The 13,645-nt window shown below is 35.4% G+C and overlaps 2 protein-coding genes across 2 annotated transcripts in view; both read left to right on the top strand.

Annotated features, from left to right (window-relative positions):
• Positions 1-13,645, top strand: part of LOC126798699 (rhomboid-like protein 20) — a 271,709-nt gene that overhangs the window by 122,580 nt on the left and 135,484 nt on the right. The window lies entirely within an intron of this gene.
• On the top strand, positions 2,893-4,023 carry LOC126798704 (ribulose bisphosphate carboxylase small subunit, chloroplastic-like). Its single transcript, XM_050525744.1, has 3 exons — positions 2,893-3,120; positions 3,260-3,394; positions 3,509-4,023. Exons 1-3 carry the CDS (start codon positions 2,941-2,943, stop codon positions 3,737-3,739), a joined length of 546 nt encoding a protein of 181 aa, XP_050381701.1. The 5' UTR covers positions 2,893-2,940; the 3' UTR covers positions 3,740-4,023.

Here is a 13,645-nt window from a genome sequence, read left to right as displayed (position 1 = left end):
TATTGTCTTAATACCAGAACAAACAATGCCTATTTATAGATAACCATTGTATAAAGTTTTGTTTTACAATGGTACATATTAAGCATTACATTGTCTGAATAATAGAAGACAATGTTTCTTCTCCTTGACTATTGACTATATGGTCTCCAAACAACGTTTTTTTTCTATAAAATCTATTGTTGTATAGGTCACTCTAACAATGCTTTCTAGTTTTCAAAGATTGATACACTATTGTTTGTTTATATCCATAGAAAATGGTTTTATTTTGGAAATGATTGCTAGACAAGAGTTTTGGTTTACCATATTGTCCAAAAACATTACAAATCCATCAAAACCAATTTAGACCTAAACCAACGGCGTGCATATACCAATTCATATATATATATATATATATATACATATATATATAGTTCCTATCCATAGTGAAGCTTCAGTCTGAAATTTCAGAGTGAAGTTCCAATTTTGGCACACTTTTCAGTCAAATGTTTTCACCATAAGCGATTCAATATTTAGGTATGTTATTCAAGATCATCTCTACAAAATTTCATCCAATTGGAACTTCACTCTGTAATTTCAGAGTGAAGCTTCACTTTGGATAGATACTATATATATATATATATATATATATATATATATATATTCAGAATCAAATCTACATTAATATTATTACATTATCTTGCCTAAACATACATAACTAGTAGTCTAGTACTTATAAACTATGGTCAGGTTGGTACAAACTTTGTCCATCAATAACTAGTAAATTGGGTATGGGATGCTGAGCTTTAGGGGGGAGGGGGCACGAACTTTAATGTCTGGAAGCTCCCAGAGTTTCTACAGATAAAAACAGAGAAACTTTCTATCAATGCCCATGTTTTGATGGAATCATTCAAGCATGAGGCATATAAGTGATCACATTAAAACTCAAATAACAAACTGAGGCATGTCATTGTACCAATTATAGAACAATCGTATATAAGAAACAACTTGAACTGAAATTAACTAAAAGAAAGGAACAAATATCAGTTAATTCAGAATCTTGAATGACAGTAGTATTACATGAACAAACTGATATGCCCGGATATTACACAAACTAGCCAGGTAGACATTCTATAAATCAGATAGCTTCATAGTATAAGATTCCAACTGGATTTTGATATGTACCTTCTGTACCAAACCTATCCTCCAAGCTATATACTGTGTTTTGTTCTTAATATTCTTTATGCGTATAAACCACAACAAAGAGGTACACCATTGATTCTAAGTAAGACAATATATAATTGATTGCCTCATCCCATGTGAGGGTGTAAATGAAACATTCAAAGAGAGAAAATTTGAATCAATTATTGATTAAGAAGATGGATGAATTTGATACTAACTATAGTAATGCAGTAACATAAGGGCTCACCTAGGAGCCGCCACAAGATGTGAACCTTGGAGTCACTAAGCTAGAATGTAATGAATTTTTTGCCAAATGCAAATGATCAACTTCTTTAGAGAACCTTCATTGACCATATATCTCATATGATAATACATGGATCACATATTCAATCAAAAATAATAATGAAAAGGGGATTAAGAAAACTTACTTCTTATCTTTTTCTCACATAGAATAACAGAAATTAAGTGTAGAAATTATTCACATAAACCTAGCATTCTCTTTATACTTAATAGCTTGATTGCTCTATATATTGATCCTGTCGAATCCATGCAATTTGTTAATTCTTTGAAACACTAATTCTCGATTCTAAAGATGGTAGATAGTAAAGGTATTGATCTTATGCAGAAAATTAGTAATGGAAAAAAAGAATAAAGGTAGATTCATGAAAAAGAGTACTTTTTGAAATACAGGTATATATATTGGAGGAGTGTTTCGTGATCACAAATGTTAGTTTGGGAATTTTCTCCTCCTTCTATCAAGTTGCAAGTTTAAGGTCGTCATGATGAGCTTCTAGGAATTTGATTGAAGGAGTCAGATTAGCTTTATTGCATGGTCTCTTACCTATGATAGTCGAATCAGATTTCCAGATGTTAGTTCAAGCGTTATATAATGGATCTCTTGAGTAATCTGAGTTGAGTTTTTATTTTATTTCAGATTTACATGAGAGTTTGTGTTAATTGAAAACTTTGCGTAAGTCGAGTTTGTTAGGGGAGCTGCGGATGTCACAGCTTTAGCTAATAGGTTTTCCCCCCTAATGTATCACCTCTACTTGTGGAAGGTACTTTTCAACTATATTAAGTCAACGAAATAAATTCATTCACTCTTAAGATAAAAATATATTGTCACATAGATGTGAATTTCATGTGGGTAATTTGGTTGATGACACAAACATGGGCCGAAAACCGTAAATCCTAAAATTGACATTGGGGTCGTTGGTAAAAGTTTCTGATTTTTACGGTGAAAATGAAATGCGAGCTCAATGTGTGGTGAACGATAACAAGAGTAGTGTGGCAAAATTCACCCTTATGGATCGAGAGGCTGTAGACAAAGGCTGTGTTTTTGAAATGAGGAATGGTTTTTATGCCAAGACAATACACGGATGGCACGACAGGGACTCTCTCTAGTCTCTAGAGAGTACTAACGACTGAAACAAATTTTGGCCAATGAACATCACAAATTCACGTCCCGCCTTGGATTAGATAAGATGATATGCGGCGATCGACTTCCAAGTGGCATGGTCGTTGTGGTGACTAACGATGATAAGGCTAGAAATCAAAACTTTCTTGCCTTGTGGTCGATAAAGCGTAATGTCATCACATTAAGGATCCGACGGCCGATATTCCTCTTTAATGAAGTCCATAGAACTGGGGCGGTTGGATCTGGTTGTGGTGGATCATACCATTATATATACCAAGCTAGGTCTAGCGCATTTGCTCAACTTGACAACTCGAGAAGAAAGAAGAGGGCTAGAGCTCAGCTAAACACAAAGCAGAACAGCAGTAATGGCCTCCTCCATGTTCTCATCGGCTGCCGCAGTTGCCACCGCCGCCTCCCCGGCACAAGCCAGCATGGTCGCACCATTCACTGGCCTCAAGTCTGGTGCAGCTTTCCCCGTCACCAGAAAGACCAATGCTGACATTACCTCACTCCCAAGCAATGGCGGAAGAGTGCAATGCATGAAGGTAATTAGCACTCAATTCCACTTATTGATTATCCATATAGTATAGTTTTTTTTCGATACATATCCATATAGTATAGTTGGCTGGCTAGGTTAGTAATAACTAATTAACTCCAATTAATTATCTTGTTGTAAATATATAGGTGTGGCCTACAACTGGCTTGAAGAAGTTCGAGACTCTCTCCTACCTTCCACCACTTACTGCTGCGTCCTTGGCCAAGGAAGTTGATTACCTTCTCAAGAACAAATGGGTTCCCTGCTTGGAATTCGAGTTGGAGGTTGATATATGTTACTAATTATCATTTCAATTATAGATAGAATTTGCTTAACTTAAATGTTGTTACATGTTAACTGAATATATATTGTTGGTGTTGTACGTAATGTTTAATTAGAAAGGATTCGTAACCCGTGAGAACCACAAGTCACCTGGATACTACGACGGCCGGTACTGGACCATGTGGAAGTTGCCCATGTTTGGATGCACAGACTCCGCACAAGTGTTGAAGGAGCTGGACGAGGCCATCCAGACTTACCCAAATGCTTTCATCCGCATCATCGGATTCGACAATGTCCGTCAAGTTCAGTGCATCAGTTTCATCGCTTACAAGCCAAAGGGCTACTAATTCATTCGTATTAGTCCATACGTTTTCGTCCACCCCTTTGCTTCGATCTGTCAAATCTAATGTAATGCAATGTAATGTACCCATGTAGCTAGCTGATTAAGCTGTTGCTGGGTCCGTTTGTGGTTCCCTTTTTCATTTGAATTGTATTTGTTTTTAACTAGGCTGCCTGTGCAACGCCGTTCCTTCTCTGTCCTTTTTCGAGACAATCTTTGTTTGTTTTCGAATTTGGTTTCTGTTTCTCGGATTCAGAATGGAGTGGTTGTTGAGAAGTACTGAATAAAACATATCCGTGTTTTACTATTGGTTTTCTTATTTCATTTCTAAGTACTATAATATTCTCTCTAGCTCTCTTTATATCGATCTCTACACTCTAAATGCCAATGCAGTGGCACTTGTGACCGTCAAATATGCCAATTGATAATTGATGTAATTTGCTCACTTACATCATGACTTTAGGGCAAAATGAAATCAACCTGTTTTCAGAAAATTAATTTGCACAAAATTGCTAGTGTGCCTTCCGATGAAAATAAGAGTTGACATTGATTATTTGCATGTAGAGAGTCTTTAGCATCATTCGGATACATTGAATTATACAATAACTAGTGCTTCAGCACCTCAGTTTTTTTTTATCTTACAACATTCATATTATTATTGGGATAGTATGATTCATATGACTAGCGCGTATAGAAGTGAAATATCATTTTCTTATTATTTATACCTTTTAAAATAATATTTGTAATAGAGCATGAAAGATACGAGAATATTAAGCAGAAGAATTATAACTTCATTGAATGATATAAAAGCCTATATATAGACATTATAAAAACATAATCATCAAGGATATGAAATTATAATCTATTACATAGATTTAATATATCTCTAACATAAAATCTAAATCTATTTAGCCAAGGATTAAGCTAAATCAGCTTGCCAAGTTGCTTCAGACCAACACCTGATGCCTCGTAGAGCGTCAACAATGGACAGCTTATGTTCCACACTATGCAACACTGAATGAAGGAATTTAGAAATAGCAGCCGCAACTTCAAGCGGTTTGGTGCCAAGCATGGTGAGACACTCAACAGGACGAACAAGCTTCGTATGGAGACCTAAAGTAAGTATCTTGGGGCACTTTGACACACAGAAGGACAGCTTATGTTCCACACTATGCAACACTGAATGAAGGAATTTAGAAATAGCAGCCGCAACTTCAAGCGGTTTGGTGCCAAGCATGGTGAGACACTCAACAGGACGAACAAGCTTCGTATGGAGACCTAAAGTAAGTATCTTGGGGCACTTTCACACACAGAAGGTATCTTCCTCTCTTGAATCCCAATACTAGCCAAATGAGCCCAAATGCCCAATTCTCGATTTGAGGCACTCTCCCAATTCACAGTCTCAAGCGGGTTTCACTAATACTTTATCATTAACCCCTTAACCCTGAAAAACCACATGATACTACTACTAGTATTTTGAGTGGTGCCGGTTTCCACTACCCCCAAATTACAAGTAAACAAAACCGAATACGAAACCCAGAAACAAATTCTAAAAACACCAATAGAACCATAATCAAAAGCAACACATTCACTACATGAGCAACTGCAATATCAAAAACAAATTGATTTCTAGCACACAATTCATCAAAAACTTAATCTTACTACTTTGAATCTCTATACACACTCACAAACCATGACTTGATATATTAAACCCTGAACTAAGGTGTACATAAAATCCAAAAGGAATCAGGGAAAACATATAGATAGAATGCGACCACTGAATAGTAGTGAATTAAAACATGATCATAAATTCATAATTACATATCAAAATGTAATAAAAGAGATTTCTAATCTCAATTACCGACACATTATGACTAACTAATCGATATTTGTCAAATATTATAATTTAATACATTGATATTAAACTACATCTCGCCATGAGCGTTCTCGATGCTCAAATTTATTTTATTAACTTTACAAAACATTTTCTTATGTTTTAAAAAAATTTTACTTAAATTGTTTTACATGACAATTTAAGGTTCTTGTCATCAATTTTCTACCATTGGATCAGTTTCTAAATAGCTAATTTGGGCTATTGGGTTTAGGTTTTGAGAAAAAGCCCATACCTCTCATTAACAGGCTTTAGCCTGAGCCTATTTAGTTGGTCCAAATTCCTTTCCACTTAAACCATCAACCAACTCACTTCTCTCTCATATGTTTCTTCATCAGCTTGACAACTCTCCCTCACCTTCTCTATCGAAACACCGCTTCTCCACTATCAAGCCTACCCCACCGCCGTCCGGTGAGCTAGGCCACATGCATCACTATCATTAGAATCGCCTTTTCATTCTCTTCAAAACCATGGTCTCAAATCATCCATCAGAGTTCGAATTCCACAACTTGGAATTAGAGTATGACAAAGCTTGGAATTCTGGTGAGTTCTTTAGCTTTGACGAGTTCCTCCACCCTTTCTTGGTAAGAACCAATCCTCTCTCAATGTTATTAGTTCAATTCAACCATTGATTCTTTGAATTAGAGACTAATTTGAATGTTACCTTTTTATACCTAGAACGCCACCGATCACCACCACGATCCTCCTCTTTTTCGGCGAAGTCATCAAGCTCTAGCGAGAAGAAGCTCTAGCAAGCTTCTCAATTCATATTGGTGAGCTTAGTTTCTCCTTCTTCTTTCTAGGCTCAGCCCTTTTATCAATTTGCTTGAAAATCGATCTTAGAACCTATTCTTCTTCTTTGTTTGGGTTTCTGTCGAGAACCATCAATGATTGACATCCCATTTTCAGTTCTTTGACAATTTGGGAAATCAGAGAAAGCTTACGACTTGAGTAGGAACATTAGAGTAGTCTTGGAGAAGTAGCAGGAACTTAGGGATGATGACGGAAAGTGCAACAAGTTGGTCTTGTTTCTAGGATTGTACAAAGGTAGCGAACTCATCTTTTTCAACTTCTGTGATGTAGTTTTGTTACTTGTTGGATTGTAGAGAAGCTTATAATTAGGTTGTTTATCATTTTGGTTGATCGGAGAAGGATGGCATCCTGCCATAAACGAAATTGAAGAGATAAGGTGAAAACTTGGGTTTTTACTATTACTGAGGTGCCCTTTTATGGTTTTCTTAATCATGTGAAATTACTCTTTTTCCCTTGGCTGAGAGTTACCATTTACTATTTTATTTGTTAATCTTTTATGGTTTTATAAAATGATTTTGATAGTTTTACTTTTACCTTAGGGTAATTTAGTAAAATCTAAATTTAACTTGGCAATGAAAACTAAATGATAATTCTAATTTCCGTCTGGTTTGGAAATCGAGAACTCTTTTAACTTAAATATGTGTCGGTAAAATAATTAAATCGTCGATACGATATTTAGTGTCTTTAATAACCTTAAAGTACCCTTATTATCGTTTGACGAGAAGTTAAGACTATTCTCCAGTTATCCGAGAATTGGTTGATTAAAGGTCAAACAAGGTCAAAGTAGTAAACTCCTGGTCCCCATGAAAGACTTGGTCAACAAAAAGTCAAATATTGACTTTCCTGGCCAACTAGGAAAAGGAGTCGAGTCAACATATCAACAACTTCTGGATTTGAGTTTAACTCCTGAACTTCATGAATTCAGAACAATGATACAAGGATTACTCGACGTTTGGAGCAGTAGCATTATTTTGGAGTTGGAGCATACGTAATGGATTTTGAAATTCTACATGTCATTCTAGGTAGGGAAGCTAACCCTCCTATATTACTTTTGGGCGAAATTATAAATGTTCCTAGTATAGTTCTCAGAAGTTATATTTATTCTGAAAGCATTATATGTTTGTGACCCGAGATTAGACAACGTTTTAAGATAGAATTGTTTTGTGAGTGTGACAAACCTGAGAGTGATGGGGTTCTCGGATACCGGTCTAGGACTCCTCGGTGTCGAACCCATAAAATCTCCAGAGGGGCAATGCCTTGTTATCATCCTACCTTGCGCATTATCCTTTTATTTTAGGGTATTGTCTAAATGGACACTCTTGCTCTTTTATTGTTTTTAACAATAAGGGTAGTTGGCCTTGACTTTGAGGTTACTAGTTTAGACTTATTAAGCTAGGTTGGGTCGTGCATTTCTATTATATCAACCAATATCCTATTTAAAATTGGAGCTCCACTATTTTAGCATAATATTTTCTGAACTTGCATGATTTTCAGAAATGGTTTTCTGGAACCAGGTAACTTACCCTCAATGTGTTATCAAACTCATTTTTATCTTCTCCTTGTTTTCAAAATTTATGGGCGAGCTAGCTCATACTGAGCAAGTGAGGATGACGCTCATCCCTACTATAGCTTTCGTGCAAGTCTTGTTGGTAATTCTCAGAGCTAGGAGTCTCGGAAAGATTTAGCCGAGTCATTTGTTCATTTCTCGCATGTTTCTTTACATTTGTTAAGAAGTATTTTTTACATTCTATTTCCGAGGTTTTATTTAGAGTTGTAGCCACTTTTTTTTATATATAAATTGTGTTGTCTACTTGTTTAGCATCTGGGCCAGTGTCATCGACGCTACCTTCCATATTCTTATCTTGTACAACTATTTACTTTTGCGGAAATTTAAAAGTTGTTCTTGCTTTGTTTTTTGAACATATTAGATAATTTCAAAAATTTTGGTTCACAAGTTATCTTTAACTTAGTGTGTTTCAAGTGAACTTCTTCGTTTGTCTTGCTTGGTAATCTTTATTTTAACTCAAATATATTGCTTACATCCCTTATGAGATGTGATGTCGACTCAAAGATCACCCTCAAGTATAAGGGTCAAGTTATAGTGTAGTGAGATTGTAAGGGGATATCGTACTCAAGGGATTGGAAAAACCCTCTCTAGCTAGGAGAATATAAGGGATGCTAGAAGAATATGCAAATGTACAAGACACAAATCAAGGCTCACAAGTGAACCCAAATTCATGGTGGATAAATGCAAGATGGTGTACTGATTCAAATTTGTTTCGGATGTGGAGTTACTTCTAACAACTAAATGACTACTTAAAATGTAAACTAGGTTATGCTAAACTAGATGTTATGAAATAGATGGAAGTTAAGACTTAAGGTTTCCACCTATAGCTTCTCTTGTGAACAATGATGCTACTAAATTGAATGATGCCACTCTAACTAGCTAATTTCTCTCCATGTATCTCTCTCGGGTATGACAAAGGACAATCTCATTTGTTGGTATCAGACAACCCCTCTCGCATGTAGTACTTAACTACTCAAGTCATGCATATGAATCCGGTTAAGTATCAAATGCATTACCCTAAGTGAAAGTTTGGAGATGAAGAAATCATGCAAACCAACCATGTTTATCTCTAAGTGATTGTAGTTCACAACTCTAACATGCACATATGATATGCTATCATGGTTCAAAGAACTAAGGTTAATCAAGCTTTAATCATTCATCATGTCATGACAAACAATCATACACAAATTGATTAAGTTTAAGCATGAATGTTTAACTTTTGAACTAGCATATTAGAGTGCTAATGAAAAGTGCATCAAACAAAATATTTATATCAATATCATACAAGATTGGCTAGGGCTTTCACCCTAGCCCCAACAAACTAACTACCACTCATAACCAAATACACAAACTTCAACATGTTTATGAACATCAAAGTAAAGAGAGAGTAGAGAGATGACTAGTGAATCTCAAGTTAATGATGATGTGGATGAACTCATGGAGATCTTGACATGGTGGTGATGAAGATCATCAAATAATGTTAGACTCTTCTTCTTCCTCTTTGCTTGATGATAGTATATGAAAAATATTGGATGATGAAGTGATGAAACTTGGTGTTTTTAGAATGAGAATGGTAGATGAAAATGTTCTCTTCCTCTCTTTCTCTTGGTTGGTGGTGGAAAATGGTGTGTTTGGAGATGGTGGTGATGGATGTTTTTATAGAGGAGAATAGTGGTGGAAAAAGTAGAGAAAAGTAAGAGATAATGATGTAGTGAGTGGGGTGGTCATGGAGGAAGTAGGTGATAAAGGAAGGAACATGGAAGAAGTGAGTGATAAAGAAGTGGGTGATCATGGAAGGAAGTAGGTGATCATTGAGGAAGTGGATGATAAATGAATGAAGTGGATGATAAAGAAGTGGATGATCATGGAAGGAAGTAAGTTATCATGTAGGACGTGGGTGATAAAGGAAGGAACGTGAAAGAAATGAGTGATCATGTAAGGAAGTGTGTGATCATGGAGAAAGTGGGTGATAAAGGAAGAAGTGGGTGGATGACTAGGTAATTATGGACCTAGAGGTGATGATTATACCCAAAATTAAATCAGATTTTTTCTACATGTAATATAGGTGTAGATTTTTAGATAATGGGGAGCCATGATTTTTTTATGAGAAAAAAAAGTAGTGTAGCTAAATCCCAAATAAAAAGATGAGATCTAGTTGTGATAAAACAATGTGTTGCTCTTTCATAAAATTAGCCTGAAAATGCATGGCACCACCAAAAGTGGTAATGCTCCGCCATAATAGTGCTGATAAAAGTGGTGGTACTCAGAAAATTGCCGGGACTTGTCGTTTTTCTCTACTTGTCAAGCTATTCTACAAAATATGGAAATGAATTAGTCTAAATTAAATTAAGCACGTAGAATAAGTAAATTTTATGTTTTAAGGTATTAGAATATATGAGAATTAATTTTTTATGATCCAACATGTGACCCAAAGTACACTCACATCAACTGTAGCTTTGGCTAATGTGAGTAATATCTCAACCCAAAACTATGATACGCATCAGCCACAACTCTAAGTTCATATGAATAAGAATCTAATATTTTCTAGAAGAAATCATGTAAAGCTCCAAGTTCATTTCACTACCAGAATTAATGACTTAGACGACAACGACATTTCGTCACCTAAGATCCTATTTTCATCGTCTTAAGTCACTAGGTGACGAAATTTTCGTCATCTAAGTTTCGTCAAGTAGACGCTGAAGTTCCGTCAAGTAGACGCTGTCATCCAAGTACTTAGATGACGAAATTAAGTCATTCGTCATCTAAGCGCGTTGGTAAGACGACAAAAGTACGACCGTCACTTTATTACTAAGTTGACGAAATTTTAATACTTAAATGACGACATATTTGTTGTTGTGTTACAACTAAGTTGACAAGGTATAATTCTTAGGCGACGAGATGTATTTTGTCACCTAATATCTAAGATGATAAATTGTAATACTTAAACGATGACTTGTTGTCGTCACCATATTTGTTAGCCAACGAATTTTGATGATCTATAGTGACGAAATTTGTCGTTAGCTTAGGTGTAAGGTGGCGAAATATAAGCCAACGAGAAAAGAGTTTGTCAACTAATTGTGGACCTAAAAATAAATACCAAATTTTACATTTCGTCACCTTACTGTTGTTATTTATTTATTTAATAATTATACAAAATGACTAGAATCACATGTTCAAAACTAATCTACATGTTGAACAGAAGCTTTGAATTTCTTCTTTGGCTTTCGATATCTATTGTTCTCAGAGTATAGCAATTCTGCCTCAGCTGAACTATCAAAAGGTGTGCCCAAGATGCTACAAAATAAAGACAAACAGAAAAATAGACTCGGTCAAAAGCTTGCATAAGACAGTATATGGAAGGCAATAATATTCTAGTCTAACCATCAAGTTGAAGATCATGAATCTGCAATTTAACTTACAAGCTTTAAAATAAATTTAGAATCCACAATGTGTGAATGACTGAAAAAATTCAGGGATATATCTACAAAATAAGCACCTGTCAAGTAGCTCCTCCAAAACAATTCTCTCAGAAGGTGTAAAATAATAAATGCAGCTTCTGAGACACTGATCAACTGCAAGGTGAACTTGGTAATCTTCTCTGTGTCCTAATAATGTCAAGGTCCACTTTATAACGAGAAAAAAAAAATATATATATATATATATATATATCAGCCATGTAACAATGAGTTCATAAAATATAGAAAAATGCTTAGGATGATGGTTATTGATGCATGACTTAGACATTTTCACCATATTTTTTGTGTTTCTAAGAACACAAGTTAAAAATAAGTTTTTCTCACAGATAAAAGCTACATCACATTATCTCTACAATTTCAAAATTTTGACATCATCATCTTAACAGTTAAATCTTCTACAAAATGAACAAAGAGAAAAAAAGGGCCTTATCATTTAAGTATTTGGTTTACATATTAAGCACAGTATGGTGAAGATATGAGCATAAAGCTATAAGCCTCATCAGTTACTACGTAGTAAAAACAAAGAGAGTCGAAATTAACCTGATTTATAAAGCTAGGAGAGAGTTCCAAAATCAAGCTACACACGAACTGCAATCTTCGGCACCTCCTCTGAAACATGTTAACTAAAGATCACCCCATCATATTCAGCTAGTGATAGACTAAGACATATACTTAATTGTACTTCACTAAAACTTCAATTTCCAATACAGGTACTTATGCTTGAAACAAAGATCATCACTTCAACAACAACACCGAAAAAAAGATACATACTTGGAGACTGGACAAAACAAAACAAAATAAAACTTACGTTGAGAAGATACTGTCAATGTGAGAATAGAATCAGCTGTATACTTGGGCGAGATTCTCACAACAATGTGATTCAAATCCGAATACACAACTGTCTTTCCCTTCCACTCTTCATTTGATTTGCTCTAGTTTTTGTAACAAACTAGTCCACCTCAACTTCCCAATCAGCCGTCATCTTAATCTCCTCGGCTTTCGCCAATACATACTCAAAACCCAAGTCACCGCAAAAAAAATTCCAAGAGAAATCAAAACAAAAGGAGGAAAATAAATCATTTAGCAAAACATAAGAGTGCTAGAAAAATCAATAAGCATAACATTCAGGATAAATTTTACATAACAAGTCTATAACCCAATAAGAAGAACCCCCCAAATCGTAAACCACAATATCGAGTTAGAAAACCCCGAATCCCTAACCCAAAAGCCCCAAATGGTAAACCCTAGTCGAAATCTTGGCAGCTAGCATCAGTCTACAAAGATGAACATTCCAATCTAAATCGCGAATCTCAAATGCCTCAGATCTTGAATCCCAGAACCCAAAATAAACCAAATTCGTAACTATTGATTCTAGAGAAGCTAACCAGCATAGAATGAGAGTCTCGAGTTTGTACAAAGGTGGAGAAATATTGTATGACTCTGCTATCAATCCTTCCAGGCAACAATTGTTCATAGCAGCAGTTTTTTTTAATGTTTTTTTTCTGTTTCTATTGATCTGGAAATAGATCCAGATTAGAAAGTCAAACTTTTACTTAGACGATGAAAAATTTTGTCATCTAAATCAATGTGTTCGTCACCTTACAATTTCTTAGACGAAAAGATCAAAATACGTCATCTAAGTTCTGTGCTAAGACGAAAATATAGTTGTTTGCGGACTAGGTCACCATCTTAGATGACGAGATCATATTTCGTCATTTAAAATGTACAGCTAAGACGAAAAAACTGAATTTTGCCATCTAAGTTTCACCTAGATGACGAATTTATTCACTAAACTGACGATTTTGTTTTCGTCGTCTTATAATTTTTTAGGTGACGAACGAAGTTTGTTGTTATCGTCTAAGTGCTATTTTCTGGTAGTGTTTGTCCTTACTACAAACTCATAAAGCAACTAAAACCTACCTGTAAACGACAAGCCAGACCTAATGTATTATTTCAGCAACATTTTGTTCCTTGCCAAGGGCAATAACTGCCTTGGTCAAGATAGGTTCAGTTGGTTGGTGAGAGACCGAGAGTTGTTCCCAACTATTGATGTATTTCCATTAGCTGCTTTCAACTTGAACGCAGTAATCCAATTGGCAAGCTCCTTCGAAAACTTTTATCGAGCCTTGTTAAGGACCTTCTTGGCACTGTCATAACTCTCAAATC

The sequence above is a fragment of the Argentina anserina genome, chromosome 6 (genome assembly GCF_933775445.1).
Source record: "Argentina anserina chromosome 6, drPotAnse1.1, whole genome shotgun sequence".
Taxonomy (NCBI): Eukaryota; Viridiplantae; Streptophyta; class Magnoliopsida; order Rosales; family Rosaceae; genus Argentina; species Argentina anserina.
The sequence above is the reverse complement of the archived record's forward strand: the minus strand, read 5'-3'. Positions and strand labels throughout refer to the sequence as shown.